The 23,744-nt window shown below is 38.9% G+C and overlaps 7 protein-coding genes across 8 annotated transcripts; 2 read left to right on the top strand and 5 right to left on the bottom strand.

Annotated features, from left to right (window-relative positions):
* Window positions 1–29: 29 nt before the first annotated feature.
* Window positions 30–6,110, bottom strand: rho-4 (rhomboid-4). Its single transcript, XM_068302198.1, has 4 exons — window positions 5,539–6,110; window positions 1,341–1,702; window positions 943–1,285; window positions 30–878 (listed from the first exon to the last, which is right to left on the bottom strand). The coding sequence occupies exons 1-4, from the start codon at window positions 5,779–5,781 to the stop codon at window positions 570–572; spliced, it is 1,257 nt and encodes a 418-aa protein (XP_068158299.1). The 5' UTR covers window positions 5,782–6,110; the 3' UTR covers window positions 30–569.
* Window positions 6,111–6,766: 656 nt separating this feature from the next.
* On the bottom strand, window positions 6,767–8,204 carry LOC137586195 (uncharacterized). Its single transcript, XM_068302176.1, has 2 exons — window positions 7,989–8,204; window positions 6,767–7,821 (listed from the first exon to the last, which is right to left on the bottom strand). The coding sequence occupies exons 1-2, from the start codon at window positions 8,009–8,011 to the stop codon at window positions 7,455–7,457; spliced, it is 390 nt and encodes a 129-aa protein (XP_068158277.1). The 5' UTR covers window positions 8,012–8,204; the 3' UTR covers window positions 6,767–7,454.
* A 136-nt stretch (window positions 8,205–8,340) lies between these two features.
* On the top strand, window positions 8,341–11,950 carry Cdc42 (Cell division cycle 42). Of its 2 annotated transcripts, none has more exons than XM_068302175.1 (3): window positions 8,341–8,498; window positions 10,073–10,395; window positions 10,462–11,950. In XM_068302175.1, the coding sequence occupies exons 2-3, from the start codon at window positions 10,108–10,110 to the stop codon at window positions 10,747–10,749; spliced, it is 576 nt and encodes a 191-aa protein (XP_068158276.1). In that variant the 5' UTR covers window positions 8,341–8,498; window positions 10,073–10,107; the 3' UTR covers window positions 10,750–11,950. The 2 variants fall into 2 exon arrangements, with proteins under 2 accessions (XP_068158276.1, XP_068158275.1); XM_068302174.1 differs by lacking the exon at window positions 8,341–8,498 and adding an exon at window positions 9,691–9,813.
* A 4-nt stretch (window positions 11,951–11,954) lies between these two features.
* Tcs4 (Threonyl-carbamoyl synthesis 4) lies at window positions 11,955–13,528 on the bottom strand. The gene is made up of 2 exons (XM_068302173.1): window positions 13,329–13,528; window positions 11,955–13,274 (listed from the first exon to the last, which is right to left on the bottom strand). The coding sequence occupies exons 1-2, from the start codon at window positions 13,502–13,504 to the stop codon at window positions 12,188–12,190; spliced, it is 1,263 nt and encodes a 420-aa protein (XP_068158274.1). The 5' UTR covers window positions 13,505–13,528; the 3' UTR covers window positions 11,955–12,187.
* On the bottom strand, window positions 13,528–15,837 carry LOC137586192 (Golgi resident protein GCP60). The gene is made up of 4 exons (XM_068302172.1): window positions 15,546–15,837; window positions 15,042–15,469; window positions 14,392–14,883; window positions 13,528–14,302 (listed from the first exon to the last, which is right to left on the bottom strand). The coding sequence occupies exons 1-4, from the start codon at window positions 15,703–15,705 to the stop codon at window positions 13,871–13,873; spliced, it is 1,512 nt and encodes a 503-aa protein (XP_068158273.1). The 5' UTR covers window positions 15,706–15,837; the 3' UTR covers window positions 13,528–13,870.
* A 290-nt stretch (window positions 15,838–16,127) lies between these two features.
* Window positions 16,128–18,522, top strand: LOC137586230 (probable RNA-binding protein CG14230). The gene is given in 5 exon segments (XM_068302233.1): window positions 16,128–16,392; window positions 16,446–16,992; window positions 16,994–17,307; window positions 17,310–17,843; window positions 17,925–18,522. Coding segments are annotated over 5 exon segments (1,755 nt in total). The 5' UTR covers window positions 16,128–16,208; the 3' UTR covers window positions 18,101–18,522.
* meso18E lies at window positions 18,350–23,495 on the bottom strand. The gene is given in 7 exon segments (XM_068302232.1): window positions 18,350–19,358; window positions 19,360–19,468; window positions 19,545–19,613; window positions 19,676–20,144; window positions 20,147–20,753; window positions 22,688–23,052; window positions 23,411–23,495. Coding segments are annotated over 6 exon segments (1,785 nt in total). The 5' UTR covers window positions 22,691–23,052; window positions 23,411–23,495; the 3' UTR covers window positions 18,350–18,830.
* Between the last annotated feature and the right edge of the window lie 249 nt (window positions 23,496–23,744).

Here is a 23,744-nt window from a genome sequence, read left to right as displayed (position 1 = left end):
AGTTCGTAAAAAAAAAAAACATCATCGTAGCAAAATATTTTTATGAACATTTGTGGGTGTGGCAAATAATATATAAAGATGTAAGAATGGCAATAATATGAAAAATTGTGCAGATCAAGATTATGGTTAAGTACAATACTATATATGTATGTATATATCTTATATATTTGTATACCGTTTTTGTGTCATGACGAACGATAATAGATGTGTGTAGTGGTCAAAATATGGATGGTATATCCCAATTATATATTAAGGGTATCAAAAATATATATATGTACATATACATTAGGGGTAAACACACATAGATAAATATTTGTTTGTTTTTTGAAAATAAATTATATGTATACGAGTATAGATTGTATGTAGATTTGTATGTATAAATATATGTATGTTTGTATGCTTATGCCCAAACAAAGTTGTACGCGTTGTTATAACAACAACAACTTTTCGTTAAATAATAGCAAAGTGCACTTTGGACTTGAATAATCAACCTAAGGGCTAAAGGCTAAGTGATTTAAAGTTATAACTAAATTTTTGTTAATTTTTTTTTTCTCTGTGGTCCATGCCTGTTAGTTGTACTCGGGCTTGGGGAAATAGTCGGGCACAAAGACGTGTATGATGATGCCAGTTGTCATTAGGGCAAAATAAAAGATAACAGCCACCCACCAAAGGATGCGTTCCCAGCGCCTAACTTCAAGATTGCGCAACACACCAATGCCAACGAGGAGACCAGCCACAGCGCCCGATAAATGTGCTATATAGCCGATTTGATCATGCTGATCTGTTAGATGGCGATACACCGAAGTGCCCAGATCCGTGAAACAGAAGACAAGGAAGGCCAGCAGCTGTACAATTGCATATTCCATTTCCGAGTAGTTCTGCAGAAGAAAATCTCAAATTATTAGATGGATTTGTTAAACACAAATATGTTCACCTACTCACCATTATAATGGTCGCAATATGGGCCGTAATTAGGGCATAGACACCACCAGAGGCTCCGGCAAGAAAAATGCGAGGACTGGTCAGGGATGTGCCCATGGAACCAGCCAGTACACCAGCCAAATAGACCAATGCCACACGCCACCAATGATGTACTAGCTCCAAGGCAATGCCCAAAAAGATTTGTATAATCAAATTCATCATCAGATGCATAATCCCGACATGGACGAACATGTAGCTAAGGAAGCGCCAGGCTTCATAACGCTTGTAAGGATTGTAAATGAACAGAGTTGCTGCCGGTCCATTGGTGCTCTCGCCCAAGCGGTCCGTATGATTGGGATCGTCCCTAGAATTAGATAGACAATGATGAGGAAGTTCAAACACTCCCACTAAATACTCACTGAAAATAAATGACATCAACCAGAAACATAATAATCTCAATAATCGAGAATATGACCATGGTCAATGGTGGCGGACAGATGGACATTTGCTTCTCATAGGCTCCATCGGGCTCATCGCCCTCCAGTGGTTTGGGTGGCGGCACAACATAGCGGCAGTAGCGGGCTAGAAGATTACGCACCATCAATTTGTGATGCAAGGACATTTCATAGAATTCCTCAAAGTCCAATTGGCCATTGTTGTCGGCATCGCCGCGTCGCAGTATCTGTTCGGCTATATAGGCCGGAATGTCCCGACAATAGCCATCCGAAATGAGTTCCTTCAGTTCATGGACATTGATGTGACCATCGCCATCAGAATCGTGCTGGTAACGGAAAAATGAAAAATAAGTAGGCCTTGAGTTCTTAATTCTCTAGTTTCGCAAGTCACTCATTCATTCAATCCCTTACACTTGACTAGGACGGAACCCTAACCCCGTATCTCCTCCCTCTGCCCCTTCCACAATCTCTTACCATCATGGAAATGGTACGACAATGGACAAGTTGGTTTGTTCGTTCGTGGTTAACTAGCTGGATTGAAGGCTCCACAAATTGTGATCTAGATTTTGATGAGCTGGACGACAATCGTCAGGAATCAGCTGGCATACTGACGGCTGCATTAATATCCCTAAGCATGACCGGATTTTTTATTTGTACCAATCTCTTTACTGATGGTTCCAAGGCTCGGCCACGGCAGAAATCCACGGCAAGGATAACACGACAGCAACGGCAAGGACAACGAGAACGTCGTAATTCTCCAGAACAACTGCTCAGCCTGACGGAGCTTCTATCCATAACTGATGAGGAGATCGAAAGTCGTCCATGGCATGATCTCATAACAACAACCGATGATGACAATGATGACATCGATACATCACAATTTAGGCATAGGAGTAATGATACCTTCTTCGATTTGGTTGTAGACACGGACTAGATGAACACCCGCCGCGGTCAAATTTGACCCCTTTTGTCATTTTTCAAAATTTTCAATTATAAATTAAATTGTAAGTTTGCGTCACAAGCGTTGAGTGGGGGGAGTGTGAGAGGGAAGGGTAGAGCGATTGGCAATTGTCACCAAATCAAGTCAAAACCGGTGGACATATAATCAACTAGCCAACCAACCAAGATGGCCATATAAGGATCGAGGCTAACTCTAATGGCAAAAACAAAACTTTTCGAAATAACAACTGGTTAAAAATTCCCCCTCCCCCATACCACCTGTCGGGAGCATAAACCTCTTGATGGCATTGACATGGAATTTCTTCAAGAAGACATTCTCCAACCCAGTAATCTTTATCAGCCGCACAACTATTCTAAAATAAAGTTTATTAAAATAATGCGAATATATCTTAGATCTGTTATAAATAATTCGTCGAAATTATGTAAACCTCTGCTAACCGAGACCTCATGCAGGCAGGCTAACTCTATTGATCTATTTGCTATAACGGTATTTGTGTTTCATGCAATTATAAACATCGAAAGCTTAAAAGTAAACAAATACGGATTAGATTGGCCGACCAATAAAGTCTGGAAGGCAGAGTGTTAAAACTTTGGGCACTGTGTTTCTTAGCTTTCTAAAATTTAATACTTTAGAGGTCCTGGAAAACGTTTTGAAGCTACTGTCAATTGGATTCAAATTGAAAGGATACTTTATACATATGTATCTCCCATCTCTTTCACTTCCTAGCTTTGTCCAGGTTTCTTTATTTCTTGGACATCTGCTTTGTTTTCTCGTTTTTTATGTAGTTTTATGTTTTCAAATCGAATGAGAGCAGTGGGAACCTGCACCTGCAATGCGATGGCATAGAAATGTATGGAAAATTCACGGATCTGAATAGATTCAGGTGTGCAAAGTAAAGTTTCCAAGTTAAACAAACATAATGCTAAACAAGTCTGAATAGTATTTTCTGACTGTAATAGGAAAAGGAATACACAGGTGAGAGAGACCTTAATAAATGTATGTAGGTATATTATGAATGAATGTACATATGTATGTGTGTATGTATATCCAGACATGTGTGAGCAAAAAGCCAACTACAAAAACATTGAAGCAAAAGTCCATTGAAGTAGGATTTGTTTTGATTTAGGTCTGATTTATTTCTAAACATAGTAACCTTTTAGCTCAATTGTGATTGTCGACCTTTATCAAATTATCAAATTTTAAGCAAAAACGCAACCAGTCGATTAATAATATTCGTCCTTTAGCGATAACTTCGTTCTTGATTGGAACAGATAATTTGATTATGTTCATATTTAAATATTTGGTTTAGTTAATATCTTTTTAAACTACCTGGTTCACACAAAAGGAAAAAAAAAACGTTTATTAAGATTGTTTGCAAAACCAAGAAAAGTGTTAGGAGTCCCGTGCAACAAAGTCTTGCTGATAATAACTTTGGTACAGGTTCGAATCTTCGAAAACGGTTCCCTTATTCATATGAAGCGAACCAGGTATGTACTTTTGTCTAGGTGGTTCACATACATATGTACATATGTACAGGCCCAGACTGGAGGGATGGATGATACGTATGAAATTATATGCAATAACTTCGAACGTTAAAGGGCCTCTTGAAACTTTTGAAATTTCAGTATTGACGAGATGAAATTCCATGTACTAAAGTAGCAGTTTTTAGGCCCTAGGGCCCTTCGTACAAGGTTCCCAGTGAGAATCATAATAAATTAATAGGTGCTGGAGCCCCTGGCGTTCGCAGGCTCTGTAAGCTACTAGAATTTCAGCGCAGTAATATTATGTGGACCTAATTTGTAGGATGTCGTTTTTATTCTATTTTTATTTATGTAGGCATGACAAATTTCTTTATTTTTTGTTTCACTATTTCCATGGCTAGAACAAAGGGGTAAACACAAATGTATGTACACCTTAACTTTATGATCGCGAAACAGTTTGAAATATGACTAACAAGACATAATAATATAGGAACTTAGGCCTGATTTGATAATACTTAAATACATATGTATGTATATGTACAAATATACAAATGAATTTATTTATGTGTGTTTGGATTGTGGTAATATGTGTAATTCAAATACATATATGTATCTCAAAGTGTTGGGTTGGTTATTATATCACCCACTCCTCCCACTCCACCACTGTCATTCCCTTGAAAAATAAATGTTTGACCAGAACTTGATAAGATTAGTTCAATATTTGTTGGTTGTTCTAACAATAAGAGAACTATTTCTCTTAACTATGGAATGCGCCATAAGCGACAGGTAGAGAGTGAGAGAGATGCCTGGAGAGATTGACTATCGAATCAAACTAACTCTATTTTTTCCTTGTATGCTAATTGCATACGATAAGGTATTTCCAATTCTAATTTTAAAATGAAAAAACAAAACAGGTTTCTGGTTTAAGTAACCATTCTGAAATCGAATCTCGAATTTTTGTCTTATCAACTAGGCTATTTCGTTAGCCATTAAATTTGGATTTTAAGAATTTCCAGCATATTAGCCGTTATTTTGCTGCTACTCCTTTTTTACTTTCAATTCCTGTGATTGTTGCCATGTGGGCGAAAAAGAGAGTAAATAATGCAAGAAGGTACAGTGAGCGTGGGGAGAGAGGGTCTAAATATGACATGCTTGCTCTTGATAATGAAAATGAAACAACAACATTAACATTTGCGGTAACAGTAGCAAGGGGAGCAGTGAGGCGTTGGGGGTTAAGTGACTAACGCCTTGCCAATGCTTGTCCGCCGTAAGGTAACAATAAATTATAACCGGTTTTTTTTTTGTTGTATTTTTTGTTCTTATTGTTGTTGCTGTCTTTTTTGCTTACACGGACGCGATAAGATTTATAATTCTTTTTTTTCCCCATATCATTTTATGTCAAAAAAAACGCAGAAAAACAAAAAACATACAAGAAATACGTTTGCGTTAAAGGTGCAAAATTGAATGGCAGACATTTGGCCCAAGTGACATTCGGAGATTAGGGAATGGGCAGATTTCACAGTGAAGAGAGATGGGCTGGCGGGAGTAACAGATCCAGCCAGATATGTATGATTCACCGTTAGTTCTCAACTTTCCCCAAGAGCCACCGCAGAAAACAAACGAAAAAAGTAAATTCATTCATTCACGCACACGATTGCATTTACAGTGTCCACTTCATATAATGAACACATACAAACACACAACTGAATATGTTGTGTACCTTATCAAATATCTCACGCATTTTGCGTCGATCCTCTGGCTCCTGTGTGTTGAGCTGATTCAATGGTATCTCCTCCATATCAATTGTATCCTGGCGCAATGTCTGCGGCCTTGTAGGCGGTGTGCGACGCTCCGACGGCAGATTGGGATAGAGTCCATTTTCAATGTCTCGCTGTTGCTGTTGCTGCAGCTGCTGGGCGGGTGTTTGGCTTTGTTGCCGACTGACGCTGGTCTTCACAGGCATGCTGTACTGTACTTGTACTGGCACCTTACTTTAATTCACAATTCTTAGAAATTCACACAACACACAAACAAATTATATGCGAAACTTTAAAGTAGGATTTGGTTATTTATGATTTCAAGTGTTAATTGATTATAAACTTTCTTTTGAACATTTTTTTTCGACAAAAAACTCAAATCAATAAAAAAAATCGAAAAAAAATATACAATATAGTCTTTTTGTTTGAAACGCGTTAAAGATTTACAAAATTAATTCGCCAATTGGGCCGCCACTTGGCCGGGACCGGGATAAATTATAATACAAAAACAAAATAGAACCAAAACGGAGCGAACAACAACGAAGAGCGGAATGAATGAAGTAGAGATGGGAGTTCCATCGATGGCCACTTGTAGAGTGCTACATTGCCCAGTTATCGATGCACACCGTTGTTATTTTACACTACCTTACACGGAAAATTATTACAATAGCCTGGAGCACTACGATGGTGAAATTTATTTTTTTAAACAACCTTTAAACAAACTTTAAATTTCAGTATCTTAGGGTTTTGTACAGACGAGTAATTGGCATAAGATAATAAATATCAGGTATGTGATGCAGATGTTATTGGATTAAAATTAAAAAGACATGTAACATTTTTGAACCATCAAATTCACATATGTACATATGTATATTAACAGTTTTGGTCGCAAAAACATTGTTAAAATTCGAATTCATGTCTGTAGACCGTAAGAGTTTCGGTCGAAAACTGTGAATTTTATTAATAATTTCGTTATTTCCTATGGTAAGTTAGTAGGACGTTGTTACGCAAACATTAGACTTTTTAGATAGTGCGTTTTAGGTGGGGAAAGATTAACAAAATAAACTTGCAAGAGTATATAAACTTCGGGGCGGTCGAAGTTAGCCCCGGTTATCGAAAATCTCCATCATCGGTTCAAAATATCGAGCTTAGATTCAGCGGACAACTGCAACAGATTTAAAAATGAATAAATACGGTTTTCTTTAATAGTATATTCCCTTAAACACATATGGCTTATCAATGTAAGTGTATATATATATTTATAATGAGGAAAAATCGTATTTAACTTTATAAATATATTATGTTCTAATGTGCATGCAGGCCAGGCTGTTGTTGTTGCTGTTTTTCTTTAAAAAAGCTTAGAATTGTATGTGATTAGTTGAATTTGTATGTTGTTGTAGGCTGTTTTTTAGAATCACAAGCGGTATGTATATATGTATATATATACATATGTATATTTTGTTTTCAAAATTTGCTTTTGGTCTATTATTATTAGATATTACTATTGCTAATTATTACTCGTAATTGTGGCTTAATACTTATGATTTATATTTACTTCAGGCAACATTTGGAAACATACAACAAACACAAAACATGGACCAAAATCGGTGAGCAAATCGTTGTACTAAATAAAGCTTAAAAAGAATGAACATTTTTTTGGACGCATGCCAATCAGAGATTCCATTGACATTGGCACTAACAGCAATTCACATAGTGATTAAATTACATTTGGTAAAATATTTGTTGTAAAGTTATTCTTATTACAAATCTCGATAGAGAGTATTACGTACTACACATGGTTTTCTCTCTCTCTGTGTGTGTTGTATTGTTTATATGTATATCTATTTATATTATTAGAAAATTATATAGGAATTTAAAGCTATTGAGTGTTACGCTTTACACGCTCCACATGCAAATCGTATAACATTTTATTTTTAGCATAATAATAGGGATTCTGTTCAACACTTAATTCCGGATTGTAGCCATAAACTGGTCCTGGTCCTCCATCTGTATTGGAATTATGTTCATCCACTCTTGATGAAGTTAATCCATTTCCTGCCAGAGCCGAAAATACGGGCACTATATAATTATTGTTGTCATTGTTGCTGCTGCTATTGGCTAGTGATGGTAAACTGCAATTACTGCTGCTGCTGCTATTACCCTCGTCATAGTTTAAATGTAAATTGTTAATACGCTTCGACAAGGGCGTTGAATCACATGGCAGTTCATCTTCACGGCTTCGCTTTCTGTATCAAGGATAAGGATCATGTCGAAATTATATTCAGATTCAGCGGAGAAAAAACTCTTTTACACAATTTTTTCCTATTATTTAAAAAAAATGCATATGTATTTCTGCGTGTGCAGCCGTTAAGTCGTAGTAATTATTTAGTCAATGGACAAATTCCTTCTTCACCTGGTCTTCACAAATCCAGCCATGCTGTGAACGCTTGTCTCAACGCTCAGGCAATTTCTTTAATTGAATTGCCTCGTTTTTATTAAGTCTACGCAATTATTACTTTAAATACAAGTTAAAACAAATGCAAATACAAAAAAAAGAAATGTTCTGTTCTACTTATAAAGGAGGGGGAACCTGGGGATAGGGGGATCTAAAAACGCGTTAGTGTGAAACAGCTAAAACATCTGACAAATATTTAGTATTTTCAGTATGTCGATAACGATAGGTTTGTTCCGATATTCTCGATAACGATGAGTGTGGTCCGATAACGATAACTTTGCTCCGATAACGTCGATAGCGACTGCTATTCACCACAACTTTTCACCACACACGAACACACACAAAAGAAAATTAGTTTTCAAAAAAACATCTCGAGCCCAACCCAAAAAAAAAAAAAAAGTTAAGAAAAGAGAGAGAAACGCAAATTCAAACCTATTAAAAAAGACACAAATTTGCAACTGATTAATTGTAAGTAAAATGAAGTGTGAACCAATTTTGCGGCCGGTCATTAGCTAAAAGCCGGAAATAGTAATAATGACAAAGAAAGAGGAGAAAATTCTAAAGTGAAAAGTGACGAACACAACGAATACGAATGCGAACTCGAAACGAAACATTTTTGTCTGTGGCGGAGTGTGTGCGTTTGCGTCTGTGTGAGTGCTAGTGAGCGTGAGCGTGACAAATGATTTTTTTCTTTTTATTTTTTCGGTTCCAAATTTTATTCTTGCCTAAGGCCAATTGAAATCTCATCAAATATTTTGTATATTTTGATTTCCAAATCATTATTATATAGACAGTTATAATGGGCAAAACAAATACACATTGCCATAATATATGTGTGTGTGTATGTCAACATAAATTAGCATATTGGCCGTTGCAGTGCTGCTGCAGTCGGCGTCAACCAACCCACACGCTACACACACAAGAACACGGACACTATTAAAGTAATTCCCCTTAGTGTTCCATGTATGTATGTGTGCGTGTGTGTGCGAGTTTTGTATTAGAATTTTTTGCTGCTTATCTTTTCCTTTTTTTTTTTCTGCTTTTCTGCTTGTTCTGCGTTTGAGTCATCATCATTCAACGGCTTGACGGCGACAGCGGCAGCAGCGGTGGCGGTGGTCGTTGGCGACGGTTTGGTCTGGCCTCAGATACAAATATCAATTCTCCTACCCATAGATAAGGCTTTTTTTTTTCTTCTCTGTCTTTCATGTGTGGCTAAGATGGGGGAATAGAATTGAGGGAAAACAAAGGACAATGTGAGGGGGAGGAGGAGAATGGGCAAGCCCAACCCTTAATTGATCCCGGCTTCCCTCCTCTCCTCTGCACAACCATATTCTTAAGGGCCAAGGACAAAAACCGCACCCACACCTATCTCTCATACCCTGCTGACCACAGAGCCCGCCCTTCCACAAAGTGCATACAGGAGCGGAATCAAAGCGATAGATAACAAATTCAAAACGAATTTTTTATTTACCAATCATTTGATGTCTCAAGACGTTTCGGTGTTGCAACAGAAGTGACTATTTAAATTCAGAATTCCATTTAACAGTGAAAATAATAACAGACAAACGAGTAACTAGTAGGCCTAGTGACTAACTCGTTCTACTAAATACATTTGTAAACTTTAAAGTATTTAAATGAATACATTTAATTTTTTTTTTTTTTTTTCTATATAGCTATTTTGGATATTAAAAGATAGAAGGTTCGTCCTTATTTCAAATTTATATGTATAAATCGATTGCATTTTTGAAAGATTACTATATTCAAGAGGTCATTCCTATTGGCCGTAAGTTTCGCACACATTTCGCTCCTGGTAAATGGGAAAGTAATTAAGATATAAATTCTCCACTGATTGTATGTGTGTGTGGCGGTGCTGGGGGCGGTGTATGTGCTTGAAAGGGAGGTGTATGAATTTCTTTGTGCTGAATGGTGAATTGCCATATAGAAAGGGTTAAACCGTGTCACGTTGCTTAAGTGCAGAAGAGGGGCCGAAATATATATGAGAACCAGTTAATCAAATGCATTTTTTCTTTTTCCCCTTGCAGGAGTTTTCCAACACAGCAGCAGGAGCAGGAGCAAGATGCAAACCATCAAATGTGTCGTCGTTGGCGATGGAGCTGTGGGTAAAACATGTTTACTGATTTCCTACACAACCAACAAATTTCCATCGGAATATGTGCCAACTGTATTTGATAATTATGCCGTAACGGTTATGATTGGCGGTGAGCCCTACACATTGGGTCTATTCGATACGGCCGGACAGGAGGATTACGATAGATTGCGTCCATTGTCGTATCCCCAAACGGATGTATTCCTTGTCTGCTTCTCTGTAGTGAGTCCCAGTTCCTTTGAGAATGTCAAGGAAAAGGTAAGTGCGATTTGTAATCACGCATATGGGTTCTATTTCTCAATATATCTTCGCCTTTTTTTGCAGTGGGTACCGGAGATAACTCATCATTGTCAGAAGACGCCATTTTTGCTGGTGGGCACACAGATCGATTTACGTGACGAGACGAGCACATTAGAGAAGTTGGCCAAGAATAAGCAGAAACCAATCACTATGGAGCAGGGTGAAAAATTGGCCAAAGAGCTGAAGGCCGTTAAATATGTCGAATGCTCGGCTCTGACACAAAAAGGTCTAAAAAACGTTTTCGATGAAGCGATTTTAGCTGCACTCGAGCCACCAGAGCCATCCAAGAAAAGGAGATGCAAGTTCTTATAATTTTGCTTAAACAAAAGCAAATGTAGTCCCCCCCTCCCCTACGCAAACCCCCTATCCTATACCACAACACAACACACACACACATATATATATATGTATATATACAATATATATATAAAAAAATATATATATTCGTACTTGCTTACTTATTGCCCAAAAGTTGCACTCGTTTTCGGAACTCTGTCCAGCCCAGTCATCAGTATCAACACCATAACATGATCCTCCCTGTCCCTATCGATCTAACAACTATATATCTATATACATATGTATGTATACATATATATATTGTGTCTCAATATCTGTTTCTCGTTCAATCGTTTCAATCAATCAAAACACACAAATCGTATTCTTAATTCAAAATTAAGCTTAACATTTTCCTCGACCTTTTGTATTTTAAAGTAAACAGAGAAAACAAACAGTAACAACAATAATAAAAATATAAAAAAACAATTTATAGCGAAAAGGAAAAAAAAAACAAAAAAAACCAAGAAAATAACAACAAATATATATAAAAATGTAGCTATACATACATATATATACACATTTATATATAAGTAAAGAAGAAAAAAAACATAAAAGCTACTTTCATACGAAACAAAATTAAATTAAATAAAAGAGTCCAGAGAACAATCCAAGCAAATATATATATATATATATATATATATTTATGTATATATATATATATATATATATTATAATTGATATAATATTATATAAATTAGCAAAACCAACAATAACAAAAAAGAAAAATTGCTATAAAAAAAAATATATGAAATAAACAACAAAAAATAAAACAAAAAACATCAATTATGTATAAGAGTGCGTATGAGTATTGAAATTATGAGCAAAAAGAAAAACGGGATAAAATAAAAACACAGAAAGATACCCAAAAGCATAAACACGATGTTGCAGTTTACCACAATTGAAATCTACAATCGATATATATATATATATATATATATATATATATATAAATAATCCGAAAAGTATAACAATAAAGCAACACAACAGCAACAAGAAAAAAATTGTATTGCAGTTCAACAACAACAACAACATGAAAAAAGATGAAAACAATTATGAACTAATGCATTTTTTAATATTTTTATATGTATACATTATCAATTTTTACATGTTTTTTTTTTTTAGATTTTAGACATTGACATTATTGATTTCAAAAATATAATAAAAACAAACAACAAAATCAATGATTTTATACATATGTCCTACACGTAAGAAGGATTCATCATTTAATAGGACAGGAATACAATATTTAAGAATTCGAAGAATTTAAATCAATCAAGATAAAGATGGTAGAAAATTACACTTTAGAAGACTTCCTTTGTGTATAGAAAGCGATTTCTATTTACAAAAACTCATTTTAGTTAGTTTATACTATACGTTTATTTACAAAAAAAAAGTCCAATTTGGGCGAAACTATTTAAGCATTACTATGACAGGTATGGGCAACAGATGGTACTAGACCGAGTGGCTGCACCCACTTGCATTTTATTGCCGCGCTGGTCACATTCTCCACAGATGTGTTCAGGAAGCCAGCTTGTCCTTGTATATCGATGCTGTCTAAATCGTATCTCAGATTTTTGGCGCTGTCGTATAGTAATTGCTCTATTCCATGCCAGGCTATCATTACACCATTGTCTGAGCAGTATTTCTTCGATGGACGATAGCATCGGCAGTTGTATGCCTTAGCCACATGCTCGATATTGGCAAAGATGGCATCGTTGTTGGCCACGCCCCCTGAGACAACTAATGTGGGATGGTTGGCGTCGCCGAAAGAATTGTTTTTCGGGTCCAAACAATATTCGAGAGCGCGCTGGGTACGATGCATTAGATGGCGACTAACAGCTTGCAATAAGCCGGCACAAAAATCCGCATAGTTACTGATGACACCATCCGGAGGAGTTCGTTCGGCCAACTCACGTGCTCGGATGGCCCGAAATGAGTTATTCTTGATGCCAGCAAAACTGAAATTGCAATTCCTTTGTTGAGCCAATGGCAGTGGGAAATCATAGGCTAGGGGATCTTGAGCAGACTTTGCGGCATGTTCAATGGCACGACCACCGTTCCATAGGCGATACTGTGGCAGCACATACAGACGTAAACGCCGAGCTATTTTATCGAACGCTTCGCCAGGGGCATCGTCGAGAGTCTCACCAAGCAGGGTTAGGCGGCCCGGACCCCTCACAACGGCCAGTTGACAGTGCCCACCGCTGATGAGCAGGCAGAGGAAGGGATACTCAATGTCGGCAATGTGTTCCATACGCGCCTGAATAGCATGAGCTTCCATATGGTGAACGGGCAACAAAGGTTTGTTATATTTTCGAGCCAAGTGGCGGGCAAATCGTAGGCCGATAAGAAGACTCAATGGTAGGCCGGGTCGAGTGGTCACAGCAATCGCTGTTAAGTCTTCCATCGCAAGACCGGCCTCCTGCAGGCAACGTTCAAATGCATCCTTAATGCGTAAACGATGTAAATCTTGGGCACGTGGAGGTATGATACCACCATAGCTGCAAGTGGATGAGGTTGCAATATGCTTCATGTCGTCGTCTATTGGCACTCACCGCGTGTGGAACTCTTGCTGAGATTCTAATACATTTGCTCGCACTCGGCCATCGGAGTCAACAATGGCTATGCCAGTGTCATCACATGAGGTTTCAATGCCAGCCACATAGCTTATTCGGTGACGCAAATTGCAAAGATGGGGAAAGACTCTCCGGGATGTGGTCGCCGCATACATAATCAAAGCAAAACAATTTCGAATTTTGGCGATTTGGCTACATCTGGCAGCGCTGCTGTCAGTCAGCTGCTATCGATATAATGCTATCGATATATACTTCGGTTTATTTTAAAATTTCGAATTTTGAAATTTTGTTAAAACTAATTAATAAATTATAAAATCCATTCAATAAAAAAGGAATTGATGTTTTTACATGCACATAGATACAGACGCAGACGGTAAACACATACACATACAGACATATTGAAGTTGTCGGTTTTAATAAATTTCTACGAGAAGTGTTTCTGGGGGTTTTTTCATCCTCAGTTTTAATGTTTTCCTATTACTTTTTTTCAACGGTTTCCTCCGGGTTTGGCCTCTCTTGGATTAGCGCTCGTAGTAAACACGATAGTAAAGTGTTTTGGAACGCCAAATACTATAGCTATTATCGAATTTCAGCAAATAAACACCCTCGCCTGGATAGGAATGTGACCCGACATAGACCTCATTGTAGCATTCCCTGCGATAGATGGGGACAATAATGGAAATGGGTGCCTTGGTTGCTGCTACATTTGGATTATTGAGAGCATGACGATCCTGCTGTTGCGATAACGAGCCACCCGATTCCAGATCCTCAGTGGTGGATAGATAATCCTCATCGACACAATCTTCATCCTCATCACTGTCGCTGACATGGACAGTGACTTCATTGGTCACTGGTTTAGCCCATTCGAAATATATGCCAAAACCAATGTCATAGTTGTCCGTGGCGAATTCCCAGAAAATGCATTTACCATTCAAATTGGTGGGCACGCGAACCTATATTGTACATGGGGCGGAGTGAGAATGGGAGATAGTAATATTGACAACAGATGATAATTTAAGATTGATTGATATAACAATCCTACCGTAACTGTGTCGCCGTGTCCAATGGTAATAACTCCATCGCCATCACCAGCGGATACTTCAGTCTTAAACTGTTCAATGTCGGGTCGCGTCCAGATTTTAGCCGGTCGAATCATAACATAGTCATCATAATCATCGCCTGCTACATGATCATTCTCTAGCAACTGAATGGGCGCCTCCTGCAACTGTAGCTGCCCCTGACCGTGTTGCTGTGCTTCAAACTCATGAAGTTGTAAATTTTCCATTGCACTGGTTAAATCGCTTGGATTATTATTGTTATTGCCTCGACTCTGTCCTTGACCCTGACTTTGAACTTGACTCTGACTCTGGATGTGTCCCTGTACGCATTCTTTGTCTTTCTCCTTTTCTCTCTCCTGGTTTTGATTATGCATATGCAATTGTTGCATATATTGATGGTAATGTTCACGCTGCAACTGATGAATGAGGACAGCCTGCTGTTCTGGATTCCCGGGGAACTGTTTCTCTGCATAAAGCTAAAGCGAAATAGACCGACAGAGAAACAATTAAATTGGAAATTAGGTCACGACCATTCACATGAATTATTTATTGGCCATTGGCCGGGGCTAGACAACAGGTGCACGCACTCTCTACCTCCTACTCTCTTAGCAACGACTTTATTGATTGACAATACCTTGAATTGTTGATACGTCTGTTTGTTAAGTGCGTCCTGCAATTGGCGACGTTGCAATTCTTCTTTGTAGCCCTCTTCGAGTAGCTCCTTCTGTTCACGTTCCCGTTTCATACGCTCTTCTTTTTCCTGCTCCATGCGCTTCAGGTCTGCCTTTAGTGTGGCATCACGATTTTGACGCACTGCCTCGATATACGGACGAAATGCACTGCACATGGTGTCAAGCAGATCAATGAATCCCTCCATTGCCTGTTCACGACTTATGTCGCCAAGTAGCTGCCAATGCTGCTGACGATCCCGCCCAATTACATCAAGCACACCTAAAGCCGGGGCATGAGTGGTATTGAAGGGTCCAAGTGATGCCTGCTGCTTAAATGCGATCAACTTCAAATTGTCCTCGTAAGACAGATGTATGGCTTTGCCCGAATTCTCTAAAAGGGAAAATTAAAGATGATATTATCGAATGATCTCTACGATGCTGTTATCGTTTGTGGTTCCTTAACATACGTTTGTAGAAAGTGAAGGCCATTCGATACAACTCCTGGAGCGGAAAGCCCCATTTCTCTGCTATAGTACTCGCCGTTGTTGTTGTTGTAGCTGTAGTTGCAGATGTTGCAGTTGTCGGTGCCGATATGGACTTTCCTCTTTTATCGGCGGCGCCTTCCATGGCTTCTTGATTGATTCCTTTTGCAATGGCCGAATGTACTTTTGAAAAACAATTTGTTTAGCCAGAAAAAAACAAAAATAAAAATTTGGTGTCACTATGTGACGTCTGTAAGTGTAAATATGCGCAGTGTGCGACAATGTCACTGCAATTAACAATTATTGCTCGATTTGCAGCACTGCAATGATGAGATGCGATAGTGATGTCATTTTGGCTTGGTAATTTATATGGTTAAATATATATGCATAAATTTCTTAAAAATATGTACCCATTGTGATCGCTGTTTTATTGAAATTCAATTAATATAAGTAAGAAATTATTTAAAACCCAAATTATATGATTAATTTAGCTTTTTAGTAGCTGTCGTGAATTCGCTTTGCAACACTGAGTGCCATTCTAACTGCCATCACTATTATTGTTATTGTTGTGTTTTGGTTGCTTGATATATTTATACACGTGCACTTGGAGTCAAGAATATATTTTTGTTTCCATCTGTATAATTCAGAATGGGCAGCACACGTTTCTTTTTGACAGACTTGCCCTCCAGAACAAACGAATCCGACCTAATAAGCCTTTTCCAGGATTATGGCCAAGTGCAACATGTGGATCTGAAGAGGAAGGATGAAGACGAAACACAGGCGGCCAAGGTGATAGCTTTTGTCACTGTTCAGACGGATGACGCCCAATATTGTAAGTAATGACATCCGATTTCCGAAACAAAAAATACATCTTATGTCTGATAGGTGTCAATGAGCTGAACTGGCAAAAACTACATGGCGCTAAGTTGAAAGTTTCTCTGGCTAAAGAGTCCTTCTTGGATCGGCTCAAGCGTGAGCGGGAAGAGAATCAGCAGAAAGAACAGAAGGACCAACAGCAGTCGGATTACACACAGTATAATGAAAACAGTTCCCAGCTGCTCAAGCAAAATACGCAAAATAAACGACGAGTTTTTGGCGAAGATGAAGAAATCGGTGATGATGAGATTGCCCCCGAACTGCTAATCACCAAGAAACGTGCCTCACACTCCATCCATAACGGCAAAATTGTTATTCAGCAGGAGCACGATGTGAAGCCTCTGCATGTGATTGAAAATTACAAGAAGTCCGACAAGCGCACTTCAAAGGATGCAATTGTAAGCAAAGCGGAACAGAAACGCAAGGAGTCGCAAAACAAAATGAGGCAAGAACATCAGCAAAAGAAATCGGCCATACAAATGGCGCTCTCGTCTGAGGGAATTCAATCAAAACGTATCAAATTCAGCGATGCCGAAGAAGAGGAAGAGACAGAGAAAAAAGTCGGCAAAAAATCCCAAAAGAGATATCTTTGCTGCTGACCAGGACGATGACGAGGAAGAGGATGAGAACGTTCTATTGCCTCAATATGCGGGTAAAAAGGGAGAACGTCTAGTCGAATTGCAAAGTAAACAGAGTTTGGATCCTCGATTCCGTATAACGGGAAATTTTGTCGATGACGAAGAAGATGAGGCCGAAAATGATGACGAAGATAGATCCCAGCCGCAGGAAAATGAACGCAATTGGCAAATGGGCATCCTAGAACAAGTGGTTGGACACAAGCTAACAAACGAATCTGGAAGTAAGGGTGAAAGTAAAAAAAAAAAAAAATGCTTCGCTTTGATCCGGCCAAAGAGGACCACCAGAAGCTTATGCGCAAGAAGTCAACTACAAAAGAGCACCCAGAGGATAAGAAGGACAATAATGAAAGATCTGCCTCTGCTCCTACTCCAGCTCCAGCTGTAGTATCCAAGTCTGCGTTCTACATGGTCACAGATACACTAAAGGAGTCATTAAATTTGCGTGGCGAAGGCTTCAGTTTATTGGACATGTTTGGCAGTGCCCATGACGAGGAATTGGCCAAACGACAAGGGCAATTGGAAAAACTAAACAACGAGACGGTTTTGGTTAATAAATCAAATGCACACAAACTGGATCTGGTGGCCTCCATCAATCCCTTTAGTTACGATTCGTCGGACAGTGAAAACGATGAAGAATCTGCAAAGCAGCCACAAATAGAGGTCAATGAAAATGAGGCACCAGCAAATGCAACTAAACAGTCTAAGAAAAAGACGAATAAAATTCAAATGGAATCATTCTTTATACCAAAAAATGATCCAAGGCTCAAGGGTATGTGCAAAGCATCACCATCTCCAAAAATCAATTATAATCTCTCATGCGCATTTATTTTCTTTCTGTTTCTCTTTTCAGAGGGAGCCAAGTTCTTTAAGGTGTCCAAAGCGGAGGTTATGGCTCACGCTGATTACGATCAGGTTAAGAATCGTCTGAAGCTTTTAATCACTAACAAAATTGCAAAAACTAAAAAGAACCAGCCTGCCAAAGACATGATGAAGAACAGGCATAAAAAAAAATACCAAGCAAATTAAATGTAAATAAATTGAAGAAAGGTACAAACCAAAAAAAAAAAAAAAAAACTAAATGTTTATTAGGTCTGTTCTCGTTTTCGATTGTGAATTGATTTTGTCGTTTCCAAATAATGTTGGAAATCGTTTGCACTATTCATACATATTTAAATAAACATAAATAAAACTAATTTGCACTTAAAAACAATTGTACGAGAATAGGCCTGTATAAGTTTTTGAGTAGATCATTTGGATCGATATTGAAAGTCTTGATTTCGATTTGGTGTAAATAGAGATATATTTTGGTTCCTGCACAAATGCATTTTGAGCCCCATTTTAGCTCTAATTAAAATTAACATGTAAAAAGGTTTTGTTGGATTCCAAAAGACTAGCCCAGATTCGCCTGAGCAGGCGGATCCAAATTAAATTACAAGAAGGAAAAAAAACGTGTAGCAAAAAAAACAGAGAAGGCGAGAGAGAGAGAGAGGGAGAGGGAAAGTAATTAAAATACAATAATAAAAAAATAACTTAAATCTAAATAAAATTATTATTGACGCAAACATTGCGATGGCCAATATTCCTCAACTATTCGAGTAGTCCAATTGTATAAGCACTTGGGTTTTTGGCTTTTTTCTGTTTGTTTCTTTAAGTAAACGTGGCAAAATCTCAATTAAAATTCGAGACGTAGCTCGTCTTTGGCACTGCATTCTTTGTGGGGGAGGGCGGAGAGATAGAGAGAAAGAGGACTTTCCTTCTACGCCTCCTGTTCGTCGGGAACCAGGACAATCACGTCCTCACTGGTGGCAGTTACGGGACTAGGACTACGAGGACTGCAAGGACTGACGTTGGATTGCTCGGCGGGTGGAGGAGTTGTTGACGTGGCTAAGCATAGAGGTGAAGATGATGCCCTTGTTTGGTTATTAGTCTCTTGACTTGTTGTATCTGATGACTCGGCTGTTGTTGTTGCTTGTGGTGGAGTTGTCGGTGTAACTGGCGCTGATGTTGTTGTTGTTGTTGCCGTTGCAGTTATCGGGGGAACTTTAGTTGCTGCTGCTGATACTGATGATGAGGTTGGCTCTGATCTGCCAGCGGCCAATGTCTCAATGGCAATGACAGTGCGCTCCAGGAGATTCATAAAACGTTCCTCACGTGCATCCATACGCTTGAGCAGCTCTTCGTCCCGTTTCTCCCTTCGCTTTAGATACTCAATTAACTCATAATTGGTGCTATCGCCATCGGTCGAGGTGGACAGTTTCCTTTTTGGCTCCCCCTCCACCAACAGCGCTCTTTATGGAGGCATTTGAACTGCAGTCGGACAGATTATCTGTGTCCACTATGACATCTGGATGCAATATGTTTTGATCTATGCTGGACGAATAAAAGTTCTGTGTGCTGAAAGGGGAAACACAAATTGCAGGGAAAAATGCGTTACTAGAGCAGGAATTTAAAGGAATCGAGTCCAACTTACCCATTGTAATTGGTCTGCATCAGTTGTATGTCATCAGGATTAAATTCACCTTCAGAGAGTGGTTCTGATCTGAAATCAAGTGGTAATGATTAACGTGGCCAAAATGCCGATGACTTTTCAGGATTACTTACTTCATGGATATGTTGTTGTCGTTGTTGCTGCTGTTCTGGTGATGATGATGATGGTGCAAATTAAGTGCTCCATTGCAATCCTTCTCGTAGTCTGCAGCTTCGGGTGGCTCATCGATGCCATGCCCCAGACCATGGCCATGTCCATGATGATCCTTAAATGTAGACCTGTGCCCCTCCTCTTCATCCTCGTCGTCGGGCACTTGAATGCCACAGCCACCGATACCGCTGTTGCTGCCACCGCCAATACCACCAACACCACCATTTCCTCCACCAACACCTCCTCCTGGTCCACACGCCGATCCGCCACCGTTGTTCAGCTGCAGTTCATGTGCTCGCTTTTGTGCCACAACGGCAGCGGCTGCTGCTGCCACAGCGCCGGCCACCTGCAACTGTAGAGGGCTATCATCGTAGACTCCCGCGGGCAGGCCCACGGCCAAGCCATTGCCATTGGTGTCGGCAACCCCCCTCCCCCACCCAGCTGAGTCTCAACAAAATGATTGGGCAAAAAGCGTTCCAGTTTGCTGGCCCCGCTCTGGGACGAGTCTGTCGAGTGGGCATGACTCTGGGCGGATAGGCTCTGAAGCAGACTGTGTTGATGCGGCGTCAGATTATCCTTGTTGAGCAGGACACCTAGCTCGGCTGCTTGCCTGCGCCGCTGGTAGTAGGAGAGTTCATTGTGATTCTTTGAGATCAGGGCGAGACGTTTACCATTCGAGCCCCAGCATTCGCCGCGTTGCTCCTCAATCTCCTTAAAGAGGAACATATACGGCCAGTTGCGGCGCACATGTCGTTCCGGATTCTTTTTCAGTTGTGTATAGATCTTTTTCAGATTCTCATAGCGATTGCAACACTGTTTTGCCGTCCTCTTGCGGGCGCTGAACCGATTAAGGACCTCCGCAACCATTTCCCATACGCTGGCATGATTCTTCCGATTCGATTGGAAGGCACTCTGGATACGCTCCGATTTCACAATATTCAACAGGGCCACAGATTCAGGAACATTAAAATAACTTTCCGGCGTCCGCGGAGCGCGCTGATGATGATAGCTGGCATTCACTGGCGGTGGCGTTTTCGTCTCCTAGTCGAAAAGGAATAAAAATACATACAAATTATAGAATTTGATGGCAGTTTAAAAATCTACGATTAGCTATCATAATCAATAAAACAGGGCCATGTGCAGGACTCAGGAGGAAGAGCTCGGAAAGGGGTTGGAACACTTTTTTTGTATCTTACACTATTCTTTTCAGTATTGAGAATATTGAATATTGGGTTCTTTGGAAACGCGTTCCTAATTCTGAACCGATTTCTTTGAAACAGAGTGCAATAGACCGAGAATTTCCATCATTTTGGGTCTGACCTCATTCAGAACATTGAAAAGAAAAGAAAATTAGAAAATTCTAAGGTAGGTCAGAACCACAATTTCATCTATACTTAGTCCAACACCGGATTAAACTTAAATGTTAGGGTTATCCTTGCCGCCAGCAGCATGCTCTTGGGGATCGATAACTTTTGAACAGCCCTCGTATCTCCTATACTCCCAACCAAGAATATCCGTCTTATATTGAGATTCCAATGTTGTGTGGGAACAAAATTCGGATTAGTTTAGAGACATTGAAAGTTTGGCAGAAAAAGGGAATTAATTCGTTTCCATGCTATAAGAATCAATTTTTGAAATGTGTAATAATCAGATCCAATAAGTGACACATAGAGTCAAGGTTTTAATTTGAAAAAAAAAAACAACTATTATCCTGCCAACTATTGCCTAGAACTATCGCCCGTGTTTGATGTTGCAGTCCTGCACTTTTTTTTCGATCCTCCCTCTTCATTAAAGGGATTCTTATTGCAAGATCTCTCTCACTCTCTTTCTTTCTATCTTTGCTATGAATAATGTTCATTCAATTAAAAGATGTTCTCGTTTATGGAACACGTTTTTACGTAGATGGTCTTAAACCAATCTTTTTGAAACTTGCAACACGGGACGACACTTTACTAAAGGGTCCTTTAAGAACTTCTCATCTTTCCATTCTGTACTTTAAGTCAAAACATCTTTTGTAATCAATATTTATGTCGTTTGATTCTGTTCCAACTATTTATAAAAATTATCTTTTGTATCTTCACCAAACTCTAGTGACGTGTTTTGCATTAAAATGTTCTTTTTGACTAAAAACGGCTCGGCTATTCGAAGGTTTGCTGATTGGAGGCGTTCGCAGACCAGGTTCTACTGATGGCATTTACAATAGAAGCTCGGAATCCGTAACTTTTACTAAGTTCAGTCAATAGTTTTATGCGTTTTTGAGTAAACCGTTTTTAAAGGTTTTTCTTTTACAATTGTTATTGAACAGCCTACAATCTTAGGCTGGAACATAAGTCATAAGTTTATTTGACAGCTATTATATATGTAGCTTGTTGTCCGATTTTGATTAAATTCGGCACACTTATGAAAGTTATTGAGAAAGTCCTTAAATCATTTTTGCAAGGGTATCTTATGCCACTGATGAGACCCTATAAACCATTTTGTATACATTTAATGAATTCTTGATATTTGCCACCCCTTATAAAAGTTTATTTGTCTTTATCCTAGGCAGATATTCGAGAAATTCGAGAGAAACAGTTACTACCAACAACAAGTATCCGTATAGTTTTAATATTTTGTACTCTGAACAAATTGAGAGTATTGCAGAAATTACTGAATCTAAGGGTGATCAATGGATTTTCCATTGAAAATTGGAGCCGGGATATGAATGTATGTGCATACATTCATACATATACATATATGTGTTTATTCCCAAGAAAATCTCTACGTGTTATAAACAGGGGGATTCATTGACATACACATGTATGTACATACATACATATGTATGTGTGTGTCTATGTATATAAATACATACATATATGTAATGCATTTTGGATTTTGATCTAACTGCATTTGCAGCATATGCATGCATGCATGTATGTATGTACATACATACATACATTCTTCCTAGCATTGTGTGTATGTGTTTGCACACTTACCATTTGAAAATTTTGTTAAAGTCAGCAGCTTTTTAAATCAGTTTCCTCCTCCTCCACCTCCTGCTGCTGCTGTTCCTCCTACTGCACTTCCTGCTGCTGCCACTCCTCCTAACCGTTTCTGTCGGGGAGGCGTAACGTAGCGTTAAGATCGCTCTCGTTGTCTCTCCTTCTATTTAGCTGCTGCGCTCTCTTCTGCGAACTCTCTGCTGCTGGTACGCCGTTATAGCTTGGCGTCTGCTCCCCACAATGAGACTAAATGCGGCGTCTCCTGCTGCAACTACCGTTGCTGCTGTTGCTGTTGTTGTTGATGCTCTTGTTATTATTGTTGGATTCTGTGATTCTGCTGCTGTTGATGAATCTGCTGACTGCTGGCGGTGTTAGCGTTTCACAAAAAGGAATAAAAAAAAAACAACAACAACAAAAACCGTTTAAAAATAACGCACTTTGTATGCACATATGTATGTATGTATGTATGTATGTAAAATGTGTTTCTATCCCGCTCACTCATGCTCTCTGGATGTGAAGCAAAATGAACGAATACGATTTTTGTTCTTGGTTGTACATATACATGTACATATGTATGTATGTATGTACTTTGTTGTTGACAACAAAAAAAACCAAAAAATAATAACAACAAGAACAAAACTACATACACTCACTACAACAACAACAAAAACAAGAAGAGTAAGAAGAACGAACGACTATTAATATTTAGAAGTTAACCTTTTAGCCTTAGACGGCGGCTCATCGGCTACGGCAATACAATAATAACGAAATAGAAGAAACAAAAAGCACGAAAAGAAATCACATCACATTCACACACACACACACACACACACACACACCAGAAATTTGATTATACAAATGCAATATAATGGATCTCTAACGATTTCGCGCTAATTTCATCCTTTATCTCACTTAACTCTCACGCACGGATGTTTTTTTCGTCCTCACACACTCACGCTCACACTCATGCACGCTTGCATGCAATGGCATTAAGCTGCATTTACAGTTATTTCGCGTTGTTTACTTGTCCCTCTCTCTTGCGATCATTTTC

This window comes from Drosophila tropicalis, unplaced genomic scaffold (genome assembly GCF_018151085.1).
Source record: "Drosophila tropicalis isolate 14030-0801.00 unplaced genomic scaffold, ASM1815108v1 contig_952, whole genome shotgun sequence".
NCBI lineage: Eukaryota > Metazoa > Arthropoda > Insecta > Diptera > Drosophilidae > Drosophila > Drosophila tropicalis.
This window is presented reverse-complemented; position numbering and strand designations above follow the sequence as displayed.

Bases quoted from the DNA above. Each gene is read 5' to 3' on its own strand.
- rho-4 (XM_068302198.1), bottom strand. From the start codon at position 5,781: ATGCCTGTGAAGACCAGCGTCAGTCGGCAACAAAGCCAAACACCCGCC. The intron at 1,703-5,538 runs GTACACAACATA...TTCCGTTACCAG, and splicing joins TGCGTGAGATATTTGATAAG to CACGATTCTGATGGCGATGG. The intron at 1,286-1,340 runs GTGAGTATTTAG...ATCTAATTCTAG, and splicing joins GTTGATGTCATTTATTTTCA to GGACGATCCCAATCATACGG.
- LOC137586195 (XM_068302176.1), bottom strand. From the start codon at position 8,011: ATGGCTGGATTTGTGAAGACCAG. The intron at 7,822-7,988 runs GTGAAGAAGGAA...TCCTTGATACAG, and splicing joins GCTGGATTTGTGAAGACCAG to AAAGCGAAGCCGTGAAGATG.
- Cdc42 (XM_068302174.1), top strand. From the start codon at position 9,753: ATGTATAAATCGATTGCATTTTTGAAAGATTACTATATTCAAGAGGTC. The intron at 9,814-10,072 runs GTAAGTTTCGCA...TTCCCCTTGCAG, and splicing joins AGAGGTCATTCCTATTGGCC to GAGTTTTCCAACACAGCAGC. The intron at 10,396-10,461 runs GTAAGTGCGATT...CTTTTTTTGCAG, and splicing joins TTGAGAATGTCAAGGAAAAG to TGGGTACCGGAGATAACTCA.
- Tcs4 (XM_068302173.1), bottom strand. From the start codon at position 13,504: ATGTATGCGGCGACCACATCCCGGAGAGTCTTTCCCCATCTTTGCAAT. The intron at 13,275-13,328 runs GTGAGTGCCAAT...ATCCACTTGCAG, and splicing joins CAGCAAGAGTTCCACACGCG to CTATGGTGGTATCATACCTC.
- LOC137586192 (XM_068302172.1), bottom strand. From the start codon at position 15,705: ATGGAAGGCGCCGCCGATAAAAGAGGAAAGTCCATATCGGCACCGACA. The intron at 14,884-15,041 runs GTATTGTCAATC...ATTTCGCTTTAG, and splicing joins AGACGTATCAACAATTCAAG to CTTTATGCAGAGAAACAGTT. The intron at 14,303-14,391 runs GTAGGATTGTTA...TGTACAATATAG, and splicing joins GACACGGCGACACAGTTACG to GTTCGCGTGCCCACCAATTT.